The 23,207-nt window shown below is 23.6% G+C and overlaps 3 protein-coding genes across 3 annotated transcripts; 2 read left to right on the top strand and 1 right to left on the bottom strand.

Annotated features, from left to right (window-relative positions):
- Positions 1-3,377: 3,377 nt before the first annotated feature.
- Positions 3,378-6,249, bottom strand: LOC112602959 (probable ribosome production factor 1). Its single transcript, XM_025351340.1, has 2 exons — positions 6,031-6,249; positions 3,378-4,334 (listed from the first exon to the last, which is right to left on the bottom strand). The coding sequence occupies exons 1-2, from the start codon at positions 6,067-6,069 to the stop codon at positions 3,417-3,419; spliced, it is 957 nt and encodes a 318-aa protein (XP_025207125.1). The 5' UTR covers positions 6,070-6,249; the 3' UTR covers positions 3,378-3,416.
- Positions 6,250-8,483: 2,234 nt separating this feature from the next.
- Positions 8,484-9,289, top strand: LOC112602989. The gene is made up of 2 exons (XM_025351380.1): positions 8,484-8,583; positions 8,886-9,289. Exons 1-2 carry the CDS (start codon positions 8,484-8,486, stop codon positions 9,287-9,289), a joined length of 504 nt encoding a protein of 167 aa, XP_025207165.1.
- Positions 9,290-10,857: 1,568 nt separating this feature from the next.
- LOC112602975 lies at positions 10,858-20,583 on the top strand. Its single transcript, XM_025351366.1, has 7 exons — positions 10,858-10,987; positions 14,971-15,121; positions 15,199-15,362; positions 17,094-17,177; positions 17,394-17,519; positions 17,595-17,658; positions 20,173-20,583. The coding sequence occupies exons 2-7, from the start codon at positions 15,016-15,018 to the stop codon at positions 20,262-20,264; spliced, it is 636 nt and encodes a 211-aa protein (XP_025207151.1). The 5' UTR covers positions 10,858-10,987; positions 14,971-15,015; the 3' UTR covers positions 20,265-20,583.
- The last annotated feature ends 2,624 nt before the right edge of the window (positions 20,584-23,207 follow it).

Here is a 23,207-nt window from a genome sequence, read left to right as displayed (position 1 = left end):
TGTAGGGTAAAGACTTTAGGGAAGACAAAAATTGAGATGAAAAGAAACAGTTAAAAGGGACATGGAAACACAAGAAAATTGGTCAATCTGGCAGGCTCTGAAAATTGATAGAAATAGTCCTAATGGCCAGATCACCCCCCCCCCCCAACAATAAAATAAAGAGAAATAATAAGTAGCATCATATTATTTTATTGATATTAAAACATAGCATAAAACATCCAAGTATATACTTGTTAATTTGTATTTATTATGATAGAAATTTTACTTACAGAAAATGTATACCTATAGGTATGCTTTTGGATCTCAACTTTTTTTTAAAATATATTACCGTTTTAGCATAATTTTCTATGATTAAACATATAATTATTTACAGACGTCTTCTATATTTACTCTTCTTTATTTGTCTTCCTTTCTTAATCATAATCCTATATTATGTTTGAAAATTATGTAAATACTTAAATACTTAAGTCTTTAAAACTATAAAGTATAAGTATAATAAAAATGCATTCATCATCTTTATACATAGTTATAAACAATAATATACACAACTTTTTTCCAGTGTTTTCCTGATAAAGCCTATATGACACGAGTCGTATTTTTCTTGACCTACATCTCCAACAAAAAGACGACATTGCAGGACGTCCATTTTTTATGACAACTAAACGAGGCGGTGTATTGTGTCCGGTCATAATTTTACATTTAATGCAGTACGAAGGTCGGCTGAATTCTATAATATTTGTATTTTGACTTTCACGAATAAAACAAGAATTATTTTCAGGGAATAAACTAACGACTTCGTCTAAATCTTCATCAGTTGTATTCATTTTAGAACGAATGAATAAATTATAATTGTGTTGAAGTTAAGATGATATTTTTATCGTACAAAAATGTAAAAATTAAACAGTGAAATAAGAATTTGAAAACGACTTTTAAAATAGTTTCGGTACAATTATATTTTAATGAGTAAATAACATCATAATATAAATTTTATTTGTTTATTTCTATTTTATTATGACTAGTATATTTACGATTTAAACATTTAGTACCTAGTTATATTATATGACAGCCAAATACCTATCTAATATCTAATAAAAGTATGATGTCCATAATTATTAAATAAATTCTAAGTTCAAAGATATTGTATATTAATTGTAACATCATGTAATCTAAAAATGAAGATTTTTTTTTTAAATTATAATTAATAAAACACTAAAAAAACATTCTCTGATAAATGTATAGGTACATTTTACATAAGTGCTTATAGCTTGTAATTATTTACATAAACTTAAAATCACTTTAATTGAATAAAAAAACAAATTAATCTAAGAACAAAGGTTTTTCTTAGATAGCAAGTTTTTGTCTAGGTATTTATTATAAAATAAATATAATTTTAAAAGAAATCATTTTTTTTTTTTTTTTTTAGTACCTAATTAAAGTAAACTAAATTTAATGCTTTGAAGTTTCACAGTTAATATAGAATTGTATTAATTAATTTAAATTTTAAATTGTATTAATAATGTAGGTAATAGATTTGCATCATAGAAAAGAGTTTTGCATTGCATGTTATGAGTTATGATTTTATACTACTTATATTGTTATTTGTTACCTATGACAAAATTAATAGTTATGATTATATAAATGTATATAACAGGAATACAGTGCTTGAATTGGAAAAAAATAAGTTGAGGAACTCAATCAATGATTTAAAAACTACGCTCCAAGTGCATAATTATTTAACAAAAACTTGTGGGGGTCAAGCTCCCCACCACCCCCCTACCATGCAAGACTATTTTTTTAAAAAACTACATTTTAGCTGCATACACTTAAATTCTTAATATGATTTGTGTAAGCGAATGTGAATTTATATGCGTTCAGTTCTCATGATTTTGCTGAATATATTTCATATATTCAGTTACTTAAAATGACAATTATATATATATTATTATAATATTTAAGATTTTTACTTTTCTAAAGCACAGACTAGATATTAGAATTTTATTATCCAAAACCAATCTCATAGTTAAAAAAAAAAAATATTTTTTTCAACTACTTATCGTGTAGGTACAGCAGGTACACACATGATTATAAAATCAATACATTCATTACTCCATTTAGAATTTAAAATATTAAAATTGACTAATCCACATTATTAGTACTTAATTTTAACTCTAAGGTAATGCCAATAAGCAAAATAAGTCAGATAGATTAATTATCACACCATTAAAGATAGAAATATTAATGCCTGGATGGGTCCAAAAACTTTAAATCTGCGTTACAAATAATGTAATTCATATTTATAAAAAAATTATTTATTTTTTTTTTGTATTAAATATATATTATTTTTAATTGTAGTTACTAATTATTAATAATTTTTATCTTTTTTACAGCTTCATTAATAATTAGATATTCACAAATTGTAATAATAAAAAAAAAATCACTGTTCCAATTAAGGTTGATTAAAGTTTGAGATTCATACTTGACGTATTTCTCTAATATAATTATTATCCTTAAAAATTAATAATTTTATTTTCTTGAACTTGGTCAGTGTTTGTTTAATTTTATTATTTATTTAAACCAATTATGAAAAAAAAAAATTACATCTTGAAAATTTAAAAAACAAATAGAATACTTATATTTGTTATTTTTTTAAAAAAAATTGATACATCACACCATTCAATTAGTTTTTTTAAAACTATTATTGTAATAAATCTGCATTAAAAAAAAATTATTTTTTACAGTTACTAAGGATGATAGTATTATAATCCAATATTTGAATTATGTATCTCCTACAATATGAACACTGTTTATTAGTAATATATTACATATTCATTTAATTTAATATTCATAAATAAAATTACAAATGTTTAATTAATGTTATAAGCAGTGTTAAGCTCTAATATCTAAAGCTGCTTGATAAACTCTTCAAAAGTATTTTTAATACATGAACCTATATATAAATATGGTGGCATAGCTATAGTGACTGTTATAGGATTATGGCAATAGTACAATGGCACTTGGTATTTTGGTTGAATTTTCTGAGTAGAGATGTGTGGTAAAAGTTTAATTGTTCTATTAAAATATTATAATGGGCATTATGCTCTTCACAAATTAATATTTTAGTGTTGCTTGGTTAATCGTGTCATTATACTTTTATGTGTGTGAGTTACATAAATTTAGTATCATAGAAATCTATAAGGTACGGTACTTAAATAATATATAACTTTTAAGACATACTGTATACATATACGTTTTGAAAAAAAGGCAAAGGTTGTTCCATGGATTTAAAACCATTCTAACACCATAAAAAAGATTTAGTATTATAATGTAATTATTAATAATATAGTTTTAGGAACATTTTCAAAAAAATTAAAATCATATGAAATTGATACATTTTTATTAAAAAAAAAAAATACAAATCACAAAAAAAATCTTCTTCGACTGGTTTCAATTTTATGTCTTTTATCAGTCATTATCCATCTGTATTCACCGCATTTTGGATCATATAAACCTTCTTGAAGATATTGTAATCTTAATGTAAACTTAGGTCCCAATTCTCTAAGTGATGGTTTATTTTTCAAAAACTTATATCTGTGATGTCGGAAAAATATGTAATCTCTCTGATTATGCATTGTTACAACATGTCTGCCTTTAAATTCTGCTTCTTGATGGAACACGGCACCTAACATACGCGCTATAGTTTTACCTAATCCTGTTGTAAAATTTGTAGTGATTACTTCTGGCCTATGATTAGTAAATTCTTTGCGTTGCCTTTTGTTAGGAAATATAACATTACTTAAACGGAAATATGCTGTTGGTCCATCAGGTAAGTGTACAAGAATTAAACCATTAGGTTCATTGCGGTCTTCATTTATTATTATCAAATCTGTATATCCTTTATTGATAGCAGCTTGAATTGTTTCTTTTACAGAAGCGTCACGACGAAAAATTCTAACAGAGTTAGGTATTATTTCAGTTAAAATTTTACCAAATTCTCTAACTTTTCTAAGAGGCTTTTCCTTATATGTAATCAACACTTTAGGTTTATAAAGGTTTGAATAATAATCAGCAAACTCATCGTGTTCAAACTCAGCAGCTAGATCTTGTGTTTTTTGATCATAATTTTCATCATCAGAGTGGAATACTGTTGAATCTGGTTCCCTGGTGTTTTCAATTGTTCGAGGCACTTGTTTCGGATCACCACTAGCCTTTCTAAGTTTTCTTTCTCTTTTCTGAATTTTTTTTTTATTTTTCAAGTCTTTTAACTTTTCTTGTCTTAGTAATCCTCTAGGTTTCTTTCGAGCTAATTTTGGTAACTCTGGTCCTGCTTGGCTTTCCTAAAAACATAAATATATAAATTTATATTAATTATTTAGAATAGCCTATCAATGATGTATATTATGTTAAAACTAAGGTACGGATGTTGTTGCTTTTGCAACTTTTTTCTACTTTTTCAATTAATTGTTAAGTAAGTTTAAAATGCATGTTATGTGAGTACGAACTAACAAACTAAAATTTTTAAATTTTAAGTGCAATTTTTGTATTTTTATTGAATTTACTCATTTCTAAAATAATTTTAATAATTTTTTTTTAAGTTTTTCATATAATTTCACTTTTTTTATACTTTTTAAACGGTTTTATAAATATTGTTAGAATGTTTATCTGAAGATTTAGTGGTAAGCGATTTGATTTAGTTTATTTTAAGTATGTTCCCCTAATATTAATCGACATAGAACAAAGTTTTTCAAGGTATAACAATTCACAGGTTCCGAACCGAAGGACATTGGATTTTGAAAATTTAAAAAAATTACATACAGTTCAATTTTTGATATAGGTATTTTAGTGCAATACTGCAATCAATTTTACTAGTTTTTTAGTATTAAAACATCCATGCCTTAGTTATAACTTAAAGCTAAAGCGCAGATTTTCATGTAATAAAAAAGTTAAAATTTGTATTAAAAACATGAATTATTAAAAAAAAATTGTCTTTTAGATTAATTTGAGTTTAATTTATTCATCTTCATTGTTATTTTTTTGTAAGTAATTAGACACAAAATGCATTTGGAGATTTTTTAATTTAAATATTATATAGTGTGGTCAGGAGTCAAAATTTATATGTAGTATGTGCAATGTTGACCAAGGATAATGGGGCATTTTCATAATATTTGATATATTAGATGGTGTAAATTTAATACATATTCATTTTTATTTAAAAGAAAATATCTTCTAATAGTTTTTATATTTTGTAAATTAACATTTTTAGTAAATACCTACATAATTAAATTAATTTTTTATTATTATCCTGAATTCTTTTTAAACTTTATTTATTTGCTGCATATTCTACTATTGCAAGGCTTTCAATTATTGTTAGATTTTATGTTTCTATGACTTAACCAAAAAACAAAAATTAGCAGAAATATATGCTAATCTACATAGTTAAAATGTTATGCAAAGAATGATTAAATGAAGACTGTAAATAATATTAGGGCATAAATCAACAATAAAAAAATTTAGACAATATTGTTGAAATTATAGATGTATGTGAGAATCAAGTGATATGCATGAACGACACTCATATACTTGAACTAGAAATACCTTAAAAAGATATTTCTGTTAAACATAAAAGAATTGGAAAAAATAATCAATATTTTATGTATTAAAGTCAATTTCCAAGCTCTAGCTGTAACAATTAAGAAACAAACATTATTAATAATTAATAAATTATTAATATGTGAATAGAAATTGATTTAGGGTATAAAAACAAAACCATTAATAATTTAAGCTATAAACAAATTGTATTGGCAGGGTATGTATTACAAAAAAGCAGTCATGTATTGGTAAATACTAGATTGATAGTATATTTTATTTTGAATTACATTTTACAATTGAGATATTTTTAAGCTCTTAATATTATATTAACATAATAAGATCTTTATTTTAACTATTAGATAACGCCTATTTAACATGTTGTTAGTTATTACTTATTAGTTAACACTGTTAGTAATAAATAATTAAACAAAAAATATTACTCACAGTAACTTCATTTTCTGTATCTATATCTTTAAAATCCATTTTTGACGAATGAAGTGATTATTCATACATTCAACACAATCCACGAACAATTCAATTAAACACTATTCAGGACAATAAAATTGACACTATTGACAGTATAACTAATAAATGCTTACAAATTTTTTTAGTATGTCTGAACTGAATGAATGCACACGTGACATGCCGACATCCATATTTCAAGTCCTTATCATTGTTGTTTTCTAATTTTTTCATAGATAACAAGATTTAAAATTATCTTAAAACGTAATAGTTGATAAAGAAATGGCTCGACCAATTGTCCAGTGTAGCCAGAATGTGCATGAAGTTAGGTTAACAATTCATCATAGCCATTGGTAAGGAATTCCTTTACTAGACCATAGCATATTTGTACGATAAGTTGCCTATAGTATGTTCTCAATAAAAATAAAACCCAATCTTGGAAGATACCTTGATAAAATTATTCAATTATTATTTACTTACTAGAATCTAGACATTATATGATTTATAAAATTTCAAAGTATGATTATGTCATTAGTTATTACTATTATTTTTTTTTCATCAAAATTACTTATTAACCTTTTTATTTTTTTATCTGTGTCTTCAAATTTTTTCAACTTTCTCGGAGAACTATTAACTAACACAAGATTTTCATAATACGTGTCACGTCCACTTCAAAATTTTTTAAGATTCGCAATGAAGGTATATAACGTTGAATGATTTCAGATGACCACAAGAAACTGATGTTGAATGGAGATTAGGTTGTAATTGATTAATCATATTGAATGATTTTACATGGGTTTGTTCCTTTCTGTTAGGTAACAATTCATAAACTGCAGGACGCACTCCCTCTAAAAATTCAGCTAAAATAACATAAATTTGGCAATATAGAGTGGGTGCTACTTTGATACCAAGTTGTCGATCAAACATTAATATTTTTATTTATTTCATTGCTGGGCCCACTATCAGTTAATAAAAAATTTTCGTTTACTTCAATCGATAGTGAATAATTTTGATACTCATCGAGTATTTGTAAAGATGATAAATCGGATGGATCACATGGAACTGTTTCAAGTGTTTATTTTTAAATTTAAACCGAAATTATAAAGATGTAAGAAAAAAATTCATAACAATCTTTATTGAGCCACTATAGTGAGTACGCGTATACCACTAACTTCATTAATTTCAGACACCCTGAATTATCTTTAGTTTCAATAGTAATTATTAAAATATTTGATAACTCAGAATACGTAAGGACGAAATGGTATTATCAGGGATGGGTAGTACATTCGATATATTTATATCATCTATGGCGGCTGTATCTTTTGATATTTAATAATTGTATCTTTTATTATATAAGTACTTGGGACGTATCTATTTATTAAATTACTACAAAGAGATTTTTTTTTCATTTTTCCAGAATTTTTGTATAACTTTTTATGTATAGGTATGTATATCATGTATCATGTACTTATATATTAAATAGTATATTGATGTACTTTATAATTTTATGTTATATAACTGTATTAGCCGATGTTGCCGGGTAAAAATCAATCAATCTTTCTAATTTCTATCGTTTTCCATTTTGCTTCAGTTGCAATGTATAATTCAAACACAATTTCAATAATAAATTTAATGGTTTTCTACGTTTTAACTATGCACATAATTTTAAATTAAGCACAAAAAAAGTTGAGATATATTTAACATATTTAACGAACACTTAAAATCCGTCGTAAATTCATTGTCATTAAGATTGATATTCTTCTATAAGTGTTAACATTGAAAATATGTTTAGAATGAAGAAACAAATCATAAAAATAATCATTGTAATTGTGTTTTAAATATTTGATTTCAAGATTTGTTTAAAAAAAAAAAGTATTTGTAAACAGTTGTAAATGACGTATACTATATCTTTACTAATTATTATAGTAATATAATTTGTAACCAATGACAGCCATTTTAATAAACCAAAAAAAATATTTTATTCTTGTGGGCCAAAGTAAAATTTATTTAATATCTATCTTATAGCAACCTTTAGACGTTGAGAAAATAAGTTATTAACACCTTTCAAGTCATAAGAAATCTATTGTGTGTAATTTTTATTAACAATGGTCCTGTAATTTTTGAGTTCATAGACAATAAACAAAGACCCATTTATTTTTATATACATATTACGTAGATACATAGATAATAACTATATAAATTATTTATTAATTGGCTATATTATTTTAAACAGTAAATAAACAAGCTTATATTTTAAATAACTCAAACAATTTTAATTCAATTCCTAGGTAACGGTCCATAACAAACAGTATAGCTTGACAATAGTCTATTAGAGAAGTCATTTTTAAAAAACGGTCCGCTGAAATCTAATTTTTTAAAAGCCTACATATTTAAATATTTTTCAATACTCTTCGTAATATTATATATTATATAAGATGGCAAAGAAAGTAGGAGATTCAGCCGAACTCAATTACGACATGAACTACAATTTGTTTTTGTTGAAGACTTCTATGCAGAACTTGAAAACAGCACAGGGTAATTATAATATATATAGAAGTACCTTATACTATACATATAAATAATATCAGATAGGACATTTATTATATTTTACCACCTAACACAAATACATTCTACCTCCACCCCCATTTTCTTTCAGTTGTATACATTAATTATTTTTTTGTGATCACTGATCAGTATTCACAACCTCATTACGTTAAAACATATATATATATATATAGGTACATAACTATACAATATACACCGTTTTTCAATGCCGCTACTTATTTTGCATACTATATATTTACCGACCTTTTATGATAATGGTATTCGCGTCACAGATAAACATAATGTAAACCGTTGGGTGCATAAACTGTTGGCAAGCAATAAGACGGTTGCTGAAATGAAGCTCCGAAATGATTTCATGTTTCATCTGGTGACGGCCGTCCAGGAGGGTGAGCTTCGCCCACCGTTCAACCAATATCCACCGTCGTTACCTCTCAACAATCTAACATATCTACTAACGGGAAATGCACCCAGTTCTGGCGGTAAAGACGGGAAAAAAGGCGCTGGCGCTTGGGAGTGTGACCTATCCAGTGAAGACACGGAAAAGCCCATGTTGTACAGACAATCACCAGACGGCGGAGCGTTTTTGGCCGCACAACCTGTACCAAAGTGTGGAGCGTTTTGCTACTTGGCCGTGGTCAGTAAACCACCAGCGAAGGACGACAAGCCTAAGTTGTAAATGTAGTATGTGGGCTATACCATACCTACCATGTGTGATGCATAAAAATTTAAAATTTTATACCTAAAATAAATATAATTTGTTAAAACATTTGTTTCAGTATTTTTTTAATTGTATATAATATTTTATTATGGGTACTTATTTTTAGGCTAGCCTTTATATACTATATCCAAAGTGAAGTATAAAGTGTTTTAGTGCTGGTTTAATAAAAATAATACCGGGGTAAAATAATTTTTGCAATAATATTTTACCGACGCTCGCGTAGACTTGTCTATCATTAGAATCTAATGAAGTAATTTTAAGGAACTCCGGTAACCAGGTAACCAATCTAAATATACCAAAACGTAAATTAGTAATTTAAGATAATGCATGTATATTATGGTAATTGCGAGCATATTATAGTGCTAAAATATTTATGGTGACAAAGTAATTATTAATAAGTCAATGTTAAGATCAATTTGGTTATATGGATCTCAAATTTTGGGGCTGTATTAAATGTCTATATAATTCCGCTCCTTATATTTCGAATCATATCCTTCACAAAGACTTGAAAAACATTGAACCAGTTGAAAATTTAATTAAAACTCACTATAAAAAGTTTTACCCTAAATTATTTCACCATCAAATCCTTTAGTAAACCAGCATACAGCCTTAATTCCCAACAACCGTCCTCGCCGTCTTAAAATATGTTAATATCATGATCTTTTATTTTGAAACATTATGTTCGTCTTCTAGCTGAATCTTGTCAAAAAGATCCTACACTGGATAGCTTTCTTCCTCACTGTTTCCAGGTCTATATATCATTATTTTGTTAACCCATTTGTTAATTGTAATTTTTCTTTAGTGTAAAGACAACAGATTGTCAATTTTTTACAAAGAGAGAAATTTTGTTAGTTATTAAATTTCCAAACTTTGTGACCGAGCAAAAATCTTAACAATATATATATATATATTTTTAATTATTAAGTTAAAATGTTTATAAATAGTTAAACGTATTTGAGAATATTTAGAAAATCATATTGTGTGTAGGAAATTATTAAACAAACATTTATTGGGAATTTCAAGTATCTGCGATAATTTGTTTTTGAATTAAAACAAAATATCAATATTTAATTTAGAAGTAAAAGTTATTTTACGGGTGAATATCCAATTTCAAACTTTATACACTCATAAAAATGTATTTGACATTATGACTCTCCGATAAACTTTTTTTTATTTTCGGTAGAAAAACTTGTGAAGAATCTTGTATTACATTTTCAAATATGAAATATAAAAAAACAATTTTTAATATTGTTGGCTATTATATTGATTATATTTTACTATTTTAGTGCTAAAATAATAATAAAATAAAAAAATTAATGTTCTACTGCGGAAACGGAAATATATAATTTTGTAATTAACCTGACTGCAGTATTATATTTTTACGTAACAATATGTAGATTATTTTAACATTTTATTTGTGGATGCACTGCAAATATGGCGCCAGCGGGAAAACTAGGAGAACTCACACTCAGACGGGGTATAGAGGGCTGGAAAAATCGATTTCCTTGTTACCAGCTGATATGGATGATAATTAGAAAGAAAAATAGTGATGTATAAATATTTAATATTCATTGCAAATTTCGGTCCGTTATTTAGTGTTCTAATATGTTATTTTTAATTAATTTGTCGTCCAGTTATTGTCGATCGTACAACAAGGTAAGTACTAATACCGAAATTACAATATAAGCCTCAATTTATTTCATATATGTGTTGCAATAGAGTATAGTATTTAATTTATGTTCTTATATTATTATTGTTATATAATATTCAATATTTAAAGTTAGCAAGACAATAATAATTGTAAACACTTAAACAGCTATTCATACCTTCAATTAACTATTTTACATTAATTATTATAAACTATCACTTGCATTAATAGGTATAATAGCCATACATTGTACAATGTATATAGGTACCTAATTTTAATATTATGTAGTACGCTGGTATATTATTACCAAAATAATATTATATAATGTTCTCATTTCTTTATAGTATTGTAAAATTATTGAAGTTGACTTATTATATATTTATATAGTACCTATACATACCAGTGGGAGCAGTGAGGGATGAGAGGTGTATGGGACTGAAGCCCTCCAAAAAATATTTTTTACACTAGTTTATGTATTATTAAAGTATTTTATTATTTTGTTACAAATAAGTTATAATTAAAAAAAAATGACAATTAAAAATTATTGATAAAGCTTGTGTCTAAAAAAAAGTAGGACAATTTGTAAGCTCCCTCGAAAATAAAAATCCTTAGTGTACGCCTATCATATCCGCAAACTGTATTATAAATGGGTGGGCTGCAATTTTGTTTTAATTAAATACATAATCTATGGAGGCTATAGTATAGCCGGGCTATATCCCTTACACCACTTTTATTTAAATTATCTAAAAAACAAACAAACATATTTTATCCGTGTAATTTATTAAAGGATTAATATAAATAAAATAGTTTTATGCCGGGTTACAAGAAAAATTGATTAATTTAATGGTTAAATAAAATTTAAAAGACCAATCATTAAATCACGGGCCACTAAATTATATTAAAGGAACCATTAATTTATTTTGGAATATTTATTCATTAAATTTTTATACTTTATGGTGATTGTTCATGCACCCTGCCATAAATCATATGAGCTGTTAAAGGGTCTGTAATTATAAAAACACATAACATTATTGTTAATATAAAATATACCTCATCATTGCAATTATTATATTCTTTGAATTTCAGTGATAATTTATAATTAAAAAAAAAAAAAAAAAAAAAACAATGTTGTAAAACAGGTATACATATTTTATAAGAACATACTCTTTATACAAATATAGTTAGTAATAATTAAGACCACGTATTTAATGCGTTAAACACCTTAAATTTTTAAAAAATATATTAAATACCTTTTAAATGTATTAGAATCTCAAAAATTCACTATAAAATGCATTTTAAGTATAAATTAAAAACCATGAATATAAAAATATAAAAATCTATAAAGTACAAAATATTTTATATACAAAACGAAAAGTTTTTATAAATGTCTAACTACAAAATAGTTTGCAATTTTTTGTGATTTTGACAAATATTAAAACTTTAATTTCAAATAGTTCAAATACATTTAAAAAAAAATTGAGCCTATATATTTTTATAACTTTTATATAGATATAAGAAAAACTTATGTGACTTGGCGTATTTATAGGGGGAAAAAAAGGGCGCCAAAATCGTAAATACACCTCTATATATTGTATTACATTTTTAAGAATTATGGCTCAATGAATAATTTTTCATTAACATTTATAGAAAAAATATTAAAAAATTTAAGAAAATTTCTTATACCTATTAATAGCTCAAAAATAAATGAAATATTTTGAAAATTTTATCACGAATAGAAAATATTAGTAAATTTGGTTAAAGTTTTAAATATTTGCGGTTATTTAATTTTAAATTGTACAAAAAAATAAATTCAATTTAATTAAATATTTTTCTTATTTTTTTTTTTCGATTTCCAAAATATCAACTAGATGCAATTTGTTACTAGAAACCACACACATTATTATAAATTGAAGCATTTTTACAGTTCTAAAATATGATGCCAGACAGAAAAAAAACACATATGTAAAATTAATACATTATCATAGTTCCAGTCAAAATCAAAAATAATTCATAAAATACGAGCAAACAATTTTGATTTGAGGAAAATATTGAAAATATCAAATAAGTACCCAATTAAAAATAAAAAATAATCTACTTAATCAAATAAATCAAAAATTCTAAAAATTTTCAATATTGAATAAATATAAGCGTTGTGTTAATGTTTAACATTAACACAAAGTTTAAAATAATAAGTTTTTCTATAAATTTATAGTCTTAGTAATAATAATGTATTTTTTCAAAATACATTTTTTTGGGAAGATTTAGAAAGCCTCAAGTAAGTATTTTATTATATTATAATATATTGTATATTCAATTAAAAAAATTGAAACGCTAAAAATCACAAATAATATATTTAGCTAATACTTTTTATAATTACCAAAAAATTACAAAATTTTTCAGAAGTTTATACTATATGTCTATTTATAAATTGGTATATAAATAATCATTTAAGTAGAGTGAAACCAGAAGTATGTCAATGTCAAAATTGTATTATAAACAATACGGGTTTACATGTTACAAGTTTCAACAGCTTTCACGTAAAGATATATACGTGCTAATAAATGTCTAGGTTATGGATTACAAATGTGGTTAATAAAATTTTTAAATCTTATAATTATTTTATTTTGAACAAAAATATATTCAATTGAAATATAATTTATTATCAATTGAAGTTTGTACTTAAAAACAATGTATTTTAACAATAAATTAAAAACTTTATTTGTCTATGTCATTATTCATTAAATATCACATATCATAGATACTTTTTATACTATTAATATTACATCGAAACTTAAGGTAAAAAATTAGTCATCATACATCTGTAGAAAATACAATATTATTATTTTATTTTTCAATAGAACCTTTTAAATTCTATTAATCATTTAAAATAAATTAATAAGTAAAAAAGGTATGTACCTAAAATATGTTTTATATTTTTTTGTAAAACTGTAGCTTTATTTATTATTACTGCTCGAATTTTTAAATCCTGCGCAAGCACATTTTACTATAATTTTAAATACCCTCACAACATTAAATTGTATTATGATTTACTATAATACGTATACACTATACAGTAATTAGTAGGTATGTAACATTAACTAAAGTAAAGGTGTTTTTATTAATCGTATCTATTTACGGCGAAGTAATTTAATAAAATAACCATAATAATAATAATTTCTATTAATATACCTACATAAATCTATATTTATATATATATTTGCTATTAAACAAGGATGTTAAAATAAATTAAATACTTAATTTAATGAAAAACAGTTTTAAAACGAACATAAGTATATGACTTTTAATATTAAATATGCATGAATGAAACTTTCATAGTTTTATTACTTAACTTTTTCTCTATCTCTTACCTTTATACTCAACAATCTTTTATAAGTAAACTGTAACCTGGTTAATCTTTTCTCTATTTACATTTTTTAATAGTAATAGATAGTATAAAATACATAAATGTATACAGTATGGATACATTATACATACACTATATGTATATTACTAATAAGTAGTAGAATTGATTAAATATACTTTAATATATTTAATCAATGGTAAATGGTAATAGTAAATAGAACACTATTAATCTATTAGTATGTTAATATGCAGTAAACTATAATAATTATACTATTAGTTTTAGGTAATTAAGGTAAAAATAACATTGAACTTAACGTAGGTATAATAGCAATAAAATATTGAATAGGTATTTAATGCAATAATCGAGCGCTTATTATTATTTACTTACGACAAAATCAATAAATGCCTTATATTATCTTATCAAACGAATTAATATTGTTAATACATAGATGTCATACATAACATCTACACAAATTATGAAATATTATTAATTATAATAATGTATACGATATTATCGAAGTTATATTTCCGTTACTTATGATATAAGTATACTGTACAGAAAGCTTAATTTAAATTTTGCACAGTGTCTGTTACTCTAGTTAAACAACATGAAATGACTTATTTGCAGATAACAACATTCATCGTTTTCGTGTAATGCGGCAATTCGTCGGCAATGCCTTATTTATCGGCAACTCGGGAGAACAGTAACAGCGATAGTCGACTTAAGTTGTTCAATGGTTTGTTTCGGTGGAAAAAAACAGAAAAAGAAAAACAAAAAGGTAATTTAAATGTACACATTAATTATAGTTGTTATATTCTAATTAAAATAATTAATGCATCATTTATGTATATATAGCCAGGCAGCTAAGTAAAAGTGAAGTTTGTATAGCAACATCGATGTCTGTGAAAACAAGGAATTCGTGCCCTGCGTCTCCTGCTCTTTCTATGCCCAGATCTAGAGACGTTTTCCAGGACATGGAAGCGCTTAAAATCTCTAGACACGACAATCCATATTTACAGGTAAAAATAAATAGTTTTTGTGATGCAAGTTATAATTTTATTTTTATAATTTAATGAAAAAGCATGCTCATTAATAGTATTATTTTATACCTAATTAATGTATATCGACATACATTATACACATTTATTATATAATTGTACTAAACATTTATTATTTATTATATTGAGAAAAATACTTATGTAATAACTATTTATTTTTTTTTTTTTATGTTAACACTTAAATATGAATAATTTATAGGTTTTTTTTTATGAATTATTATTCATTAACGTAAGACAGGATTTTATCTAGAAACCTATGGAAAAGGTTTTAGTATTTTTGAGGTTTTTCAACTTAAACTAATATTTTACAAAATATAATTATTAATTATCATAATCATTTTAAAATTAATATTTACATATTAAATTTTCATTGGAACGATAAAATGCGTATTGGATTTTCAATGATTGTTTTTTTTTAATTTTCGTGTCTGAACTTTGAAAACATTTTTTAAAGTAAAAAAAATTTCCAATTATAAAATACTAAGAAGAATTCTGGTCGAAAATTAGACATCTTTGTATTTTTAGTAATTTTATAGTATAATTATAAAAAAAAAAAATTGGTTATAATGTTATATTACTAGTTTTTTGTGTTATTAAAAGTTATTTAAAACTATAAACTATTTTTAGTTTATTTTCATTAATGTATAATTAAATATAATTGTAATTGAAAATACTTGAAAATAATACGATGTTTCTCAGAATTTTTTACACAATAGAATAATAAAAAAAATTCTTGGTGACAATTTTTTTTTTATAAGTTAAAATTATTCTATAACTAGAAATTAATTAAGTTTTTGAGTTTAACGCCTAAAGCTTGATAATTTAATACAAGATAATAAGAATTTCAAAAATAAAATTTAGCATAAACCTATATAAATTTTTTATGAGTGATTTAAGTTCAAATGTTGCGATTATTAAGTATTCAAAAGTATATTAGTGATTAATCATCTAACAATTATTAAGTAGTTATTTTTTTTATCATACAAAAAATATTAATTATAAAATCTTGAAACATTTCACTTTTATTTAAATTAAATCATTTTACATTCTTTCATTCTTTTTAAACGATAACATTTTATAAATATTTTATCTTTTTTTGTATATTTTATTGATATTTGAAATTTTTTCGATTTATGTAGGTACGATCAAGTTTATATTTAAAAGCTTGATAATTCAATATAATACATTCCTCATTTGTTGTTTTTACAAAAACATAGAAATTATAAAAATACGTAATAATTATTTTTTATTTTATACTTTTTTAACCTATATATTAGTTTAAATTTAGATGACATAAAGCAATCAGAAGTAGCTAATTATTTTAATGAAAAAAAAAAAAAGTAAAATAAATTAACAATTTAAGTTATTTTTGGTGTGATTAAAACAATATTACTTGTAGAAATTTAAATATATTTCGGCACAACTCACCTATGTTATTATTTACTAACATAATACAATTAAAATTATTTATATTTTATACTACCATTTTACATTTTTACGGTAGGATGGTATGAACTTTTAACTGAATAAGAGCTAGTACCTAATATAGCAGAGCATTTACCAAGGTTTTTAAATACTAATATACTTATGCAATTTATGTGGTATAAAATACTAATAATATTAGTTAGGCGTGTAAAGTAAAATGTAATGTATAAAATATAGTTATTAAAATATAAAATTATCTATTTTTAGAAAAAAATTTTAGCAAGCAGAGAGAGCTTATTAGATGATAATATTGTTGTATCAGAAACGGATGACATAGACACCATGGCTCAGGTATTTTAACAAATATATATAATTCATATTAACAGTGATTATATGATGGATTCTACTGATAAGTTTTAAACTTTTAAAGATAAATACAATTTTTAAACACTTGAATAAAGTAAAAATAAATTGTCCCACTCTATTCTTCAAGATGGATCCATTTATGTTTTAAAAAATGTTCATATTAAATAAATTTAATTGTTTTTTTTTTTTTTTTAATGAAAGGAATATTTAGCTGATATGGGCCCAGGTGCTTTAATAGAGCTTCATCAGCATATGGTAAGAAGTCCACCTCCAACTACGTGGCCTCGTATACCTATATTTAAATATGATGAAAAGGACCAAACTCAAGTACTTTTATACTTCTAAATACTGATAAATAAGACAATATTAAACTTTAATTGTATTAAAATATATTTATTTTAGGATTTTTATGGAGATAGATGTAAAAGTCCACATGGCCGATCGTTCCTTCACAGCTCCTGTTCAAGTATTTATTTTAAATTTTACTTACAGAAATATTTGTTATGAATTTTTAAATAAATAATCTTTTCATTTAACTTAATTTTACGTTACGTATTGAAAAAATGGTCAATGTTTTTTGTACATTAAAAACTAACATCAGTCATTACTTAATATTAGAGTTCAGATTTAATTTCCCTAAAAACTAAGAAATATGTTTTAAAAATAATAATGCATTTCAAAATTAACAAATCTTTTTTATATGCACTCAACTATGCAAGCGATACTAAATGACAGTTTAACTTTCGATATTTTTAACACTTATTTATCTAAACTAAACAATAATATAAAAACAAATTATCAAACTTATAATCACGCACAATAAATAAACAATAGTTATCTTATATTGGAAATAAATGAGAATGAAATATGTCTCCAATTATTTATTTTATTCAAGTCCTGTTAAAATATTACATGACTGAGAACTTTATCAAGTTTGCCTATACAAAACTCCTTAAAAAGTGGGTATGTTTTTCAGATATTGTGAATATTAAAATTTAAGACAATGATTTAATTTAATAAATATTAATGAATGCTAAAAATTATGTGATATAAATGTATTTAATAACTTTTTATTTAATACTAATGTGGAGTAAATTATATATATATATATATATATATATATTATACAAATACGTATTTTACATATTTGCCATGGTAATTAAATAATGACTAAGATGAAATTAATATTATAAATTATAAGTTATACTATCTAAATTTCTCTTAATAACCGATGAATAATTTAATTACGTCATCCTAGCAATCAAAAATAAGAACAGACTTAAAATCTGGTTACAATTTATGAACCTGATCGGATTTTTATTAGGTTGCCTTATAACTATACCAACTTTGTTTTTTATCATTATTTTAAAAACAAATATATAATTCAAAAATTTTCCGTACAACTGAGTAAATTTCAAGTAATATGCTATGATTTATTTTTATTTTTTAGAATCATTTTTTGTCTTGGATTTTTGGGTGGGGAATGATATATATTTATCCAATGCTCACTAGTCACTGCTCACTGATTCGAGATAAGTTCTGTTACCATTACCTTTTAAGTTTCCTAAACCTTTTAATAACTTAATAATATCATCGAAAAAATATCACTAACTGCAACTACTACGGACTTATATTTTTTCAAAACTATAAAAAAATTAATTTTGAATAAATATTTATAATTTTTTATAATATTTATAATATTTATTATATTTGTAATAAGAATAATAAGGCAAAATGAATTTATTTGTCATAATTCCTTCAACCTCGTAAATAAATTAATAACTAGAGGGGAAGTACTCAATCTCATACGACATACAACATTTTAATGATAAGGGTGCAATATCCACTACATACCTACCAACATTTTTTATTTTAACATTTCTCATACAATTTACTTCAAAACAGAAGGAGGTACCTATGTAATTTTAAAATTATTCATTTTTAAATAGTGCAGAATGATTATTCGACTAATGTAAAGAGGAATAAATTAACTTATATTTATTATTTCACTATTTTTGAATTTCTTAAGATTTTTTTTTGACTTTTGTAGATTAAATTTGCGTAATAAATTTTCAACTAATTAATATCTTATTTTTGATATCCCCTAGCATATAACCCATTTTGCATTAATTTTTTAAAAATTATTTCAATCATTAAAATAATATGATAAACCAAAAGCATTTTTGTTTCATAAATAGATTCTGTTTAATGTTAACTCAATTATTCAAAATCATAAACAAATCTCCATCGTCGCTGCTGATCGTTATCTTTTTACCACTCTGTTTTAACTTATAGTTTACAAACAATCTGGTACCATAATTTATGTCTAATTCGATACATTGACCCTTCAGGAGTTTGGAGCTTTGTCACTGATTTCGAGTCACAATAAAATCCTTTTATATTACGTTCCAAACGACTTATATTATAAATATTAGAATAACATTTAAAATGAACCCACCTCATACTTGGCATGTGTATACCTAAATAATATTATTTATATCAATTTCAGTAGTCGATGGGTTACTCATTATTACTATCGAGTCACGAGTTCGAGTAAGATTTATATCTATGTCCCGTATAACGCACGCCATATAATGTAGCTTCTTCAACTCCGACAAATTTTTATTCATCTCCTCATTGTTAACTCTCTCATTTTAAAAATTTAACTGCAATTTGAAATTTTGTCTCATTGCAACAATATCTGATACACATATTTTTATTTTTTAATAATATAATTTTGATTAAAATCCATTCTAAATACCTTTATTCTTTATAAAGCTTTTGAATTTAACAACTATATTATGGCCTAAGGGCTTTACGCACTCACAACATAATAATATGTCTGTCATTTATAATCTTTTCTATCTCTAAAGCTTAATGGTTTAAATAAAAATTAAAAAAATTTATATATTAAAATATTTAAAAATGATTTTTGTACAAATAATAATTTAATAAAATATTAAAATTCTACTTTCTGCAGGTAGTTCTTCGAGCTGTGTTGTTTCACCACGATATAACCATCAGTCTAGATGTCATAGATCGGCTAGCGAATCTCGAGGTAAATACCTTTAGATCTTACCTATATACTTCGTTAAATGTTGTACAATTTTTCAAATCTTCCATAATTTTGGGTATTTATATAAAATTACGCAAAATAAATTTTGGATTGGAGACCTAGAAAAACGAAGTATATACTTAGGTTTACTCATTAACTCACCGTTACTTCGTTTTAACTAATCAGCATGACCTATTGTCTACAAAGCGGTATATACGAGGAAAATCAAAAACTCATGAAAAAGGGCTTCAAGTGCTTTCATATGTATGTAATATGTATCTGGTTTTATCTATAAAATTAAAAACTATTGATAAATAAAATGATAATGTGCAATAAAAAATCAAGTAGTAAATTTTTATGTACCAATTACATAATATTGTATCATTTTATTTAATAAAAATCAGTGTTCATATATAAGTATAAAATTAATAATCATTATTATTTATATGAATATTTTTTTCTACATTACATTATATTTTCTATGTAAAAAAGTTTAATTTTTAATAATTTTTATTTCAAAACTATATATTTGATCTATATTTCGTTCATTATATACATATATTTATTATTTTTATGATATCATAAATTTAATATCAATACATAAACAATAATTTTTAATTATATCAAAATGTATTTTTTTAAGATTCTATAATAGATTAAATACTCGTATATATTGTGTTTGGTATAGAATTAATTTTAAACAACGCTTAATAATATGCAAAAGTATAGTATTTCCATTCTCCGTAGAATTTATTAATGATTAAAACGACATGAACCGAAAATTAAATTTACTAATCATTTATATTTACTTATCAGTTATCATATATACACAGTTAAAGTTGTTTACACTTTATCTTATTTAAATTTTTTTATTAATTAAAATTTGTTGAAAAATTAAAAATTCATAATTAATAATATTTTCTTTAATGTATTTTACTTAAAGAATAATTATTATGATGTCACTCATACATCATTGAATAATATATGATAGCAGTATTTTTAAAATTTATATTTACGTACAATATTATTTTAAGTTGCCATTCTTGCCAATGATTAAAGACAATGTATTTACTCAATGCGATGTTATATACATTCACGTAATATCGTAAGATTTATAAAAATGTATATATAATAAACATTGTATCTAGTATATCATTTTTACATCTTATAAGTTATATTTTGCTTAAAGTGGCCTACAATAAATTAATTTAAGAAATTTTTTTCCAAACATAATTTAAATTTAAATAAAATACAATGCTTAGATCATAAACCTTTTCCAAGTAAAAATATAAAAGTAATTTATGCTATATAAAAGATAAATATTAAGTATTTATAGTGTATAGTGAGTAATTATCTCTAAGTATTATAAATTATTTAAAATAATAATGACCATAAATTAACTCAAGCTACAGATAAATAATTTTCTATTAGATTACACACAACTAACCACTCATTTTTACTAAATAATTAAATAATAAGTCTTTTTTTGTATTAAATATATATACTAATTTTATTAATATTCACTTATTTATCTATCATATAAATAAGTTTCAACCAATAATTATAGCTGATGTATGGTTATGGTTTTATTTCGAGTTCACATAAAATATGTCATACAATGAGATCGAGCTTTTAAAACTATAAACTTTTCAAATCTTATTCATGATTAAAAAACAAATTACTTCATTCTTAAAATATTTAATTATGAAAATGTTAATAGATTTTATATAATAAACTTGTTAATTTGTATATATATCTAGATATGATTATTTTAAAAGCCTATTGTTTAAATAGAATATATAATATAATATCTATGGATCAATTAGATAATACTTTAAAGTATTAGTTCTATATTACGTTAAAGCCATAAAGGAACAAAAAGGGTTTTTATATATAAAATATTTTGTTATTTATTATTTTGTATTTAATTATCTATATTCTATACAGCATAACTGGTTAATTCATTAAATAATTAGTTTAGAAAATTTACAATGGAAATACGTTAATTGTCATGATATTCATGTATTATAATTCAATCGGTTTTAAACATATTTTATAATTTTTATTTTTAAGGAAATACTATAGTTTATAATGTTAATATATAAGTACTTAGGTGCTATCAAATCCTGTCCTTATTTTCTTTGGATGAGTTCTAACCATTGTTACTTAAAATATTAGATAACATTTAATTCTAATAAATTAATAATTTGCTGTACTGTTTTTAACTCATTAAAAAAAAAAAGATTCAGATGTAGATTTTGTTGCATATGCTAACCCCTATACGTATGATTATAATATGATTTATATAAGTACGTTTAGTTTTTTTTGAAATCGGTCGATAAAATGATATTTTATTTCCTAAATTCTACTTATAAATATTGAAGAATAAATATTTAAAAGTATATACCTACTTAACTAATGTATTAAAATATATTATATACCTAGATGAATATTCAATAATATTACAATTTATTATACATTTAAGCTTTTTCATTTAAACAATCAGTTTGTTAAAAAGTAAAAATATGGTTATTGATTAAATGCACAATAATGAATATTATCAAACATGTATTTATAGTACTAAAATTTGAAGTTTCAGATCATATTGAAAATGTTATGTTTATTAAATATTTTAATTTATACATGTTATTAATAGCTTTTTGTTTTATTGTAGTTTTAATTTTTAGTTAAAATTGGTCTGTTGGAAATTATTTGTAGTTTTATTGGTGCTTTGCTTGTTAATTTTTTTCAAAATGTTTTATTTAATTGCTGGTGCTTTTAAGTTAATGTTCTCATTTTAATAATAAACATGTGATCTAATTTTGATCAATAACAGGTTTTATTTAATAAATGTAACTTGTTATACACATATTTAAAATGTATTAGTTATTAAAAATATTTGTGTATGTCGCATAAGTGCGTATTATTATACCTTCTTATAATAATTTATTACAGTTTAT

This window comes from Melanaphis sacchari, unplaced genomic scaffold (genome assembly GCF_002803265.2).
Source record: "Melanaphis sacchari strain LSU unplaced genomic scaffold, SCAv2.0 Contig92_pilon_pilon, whole genome shotgun sequence".
Taxonomy (NCBI): Eukaryota; Metazoa; Arthropoda; class Insecta; order Hemiptera; family Aphididae; genus Melanaphis; species Melanaphis sacchari.
Note: the sequence above shows the minus strand (reverse complement) of the source record. Positions and strands in the feature narration are given on the sequence as shown.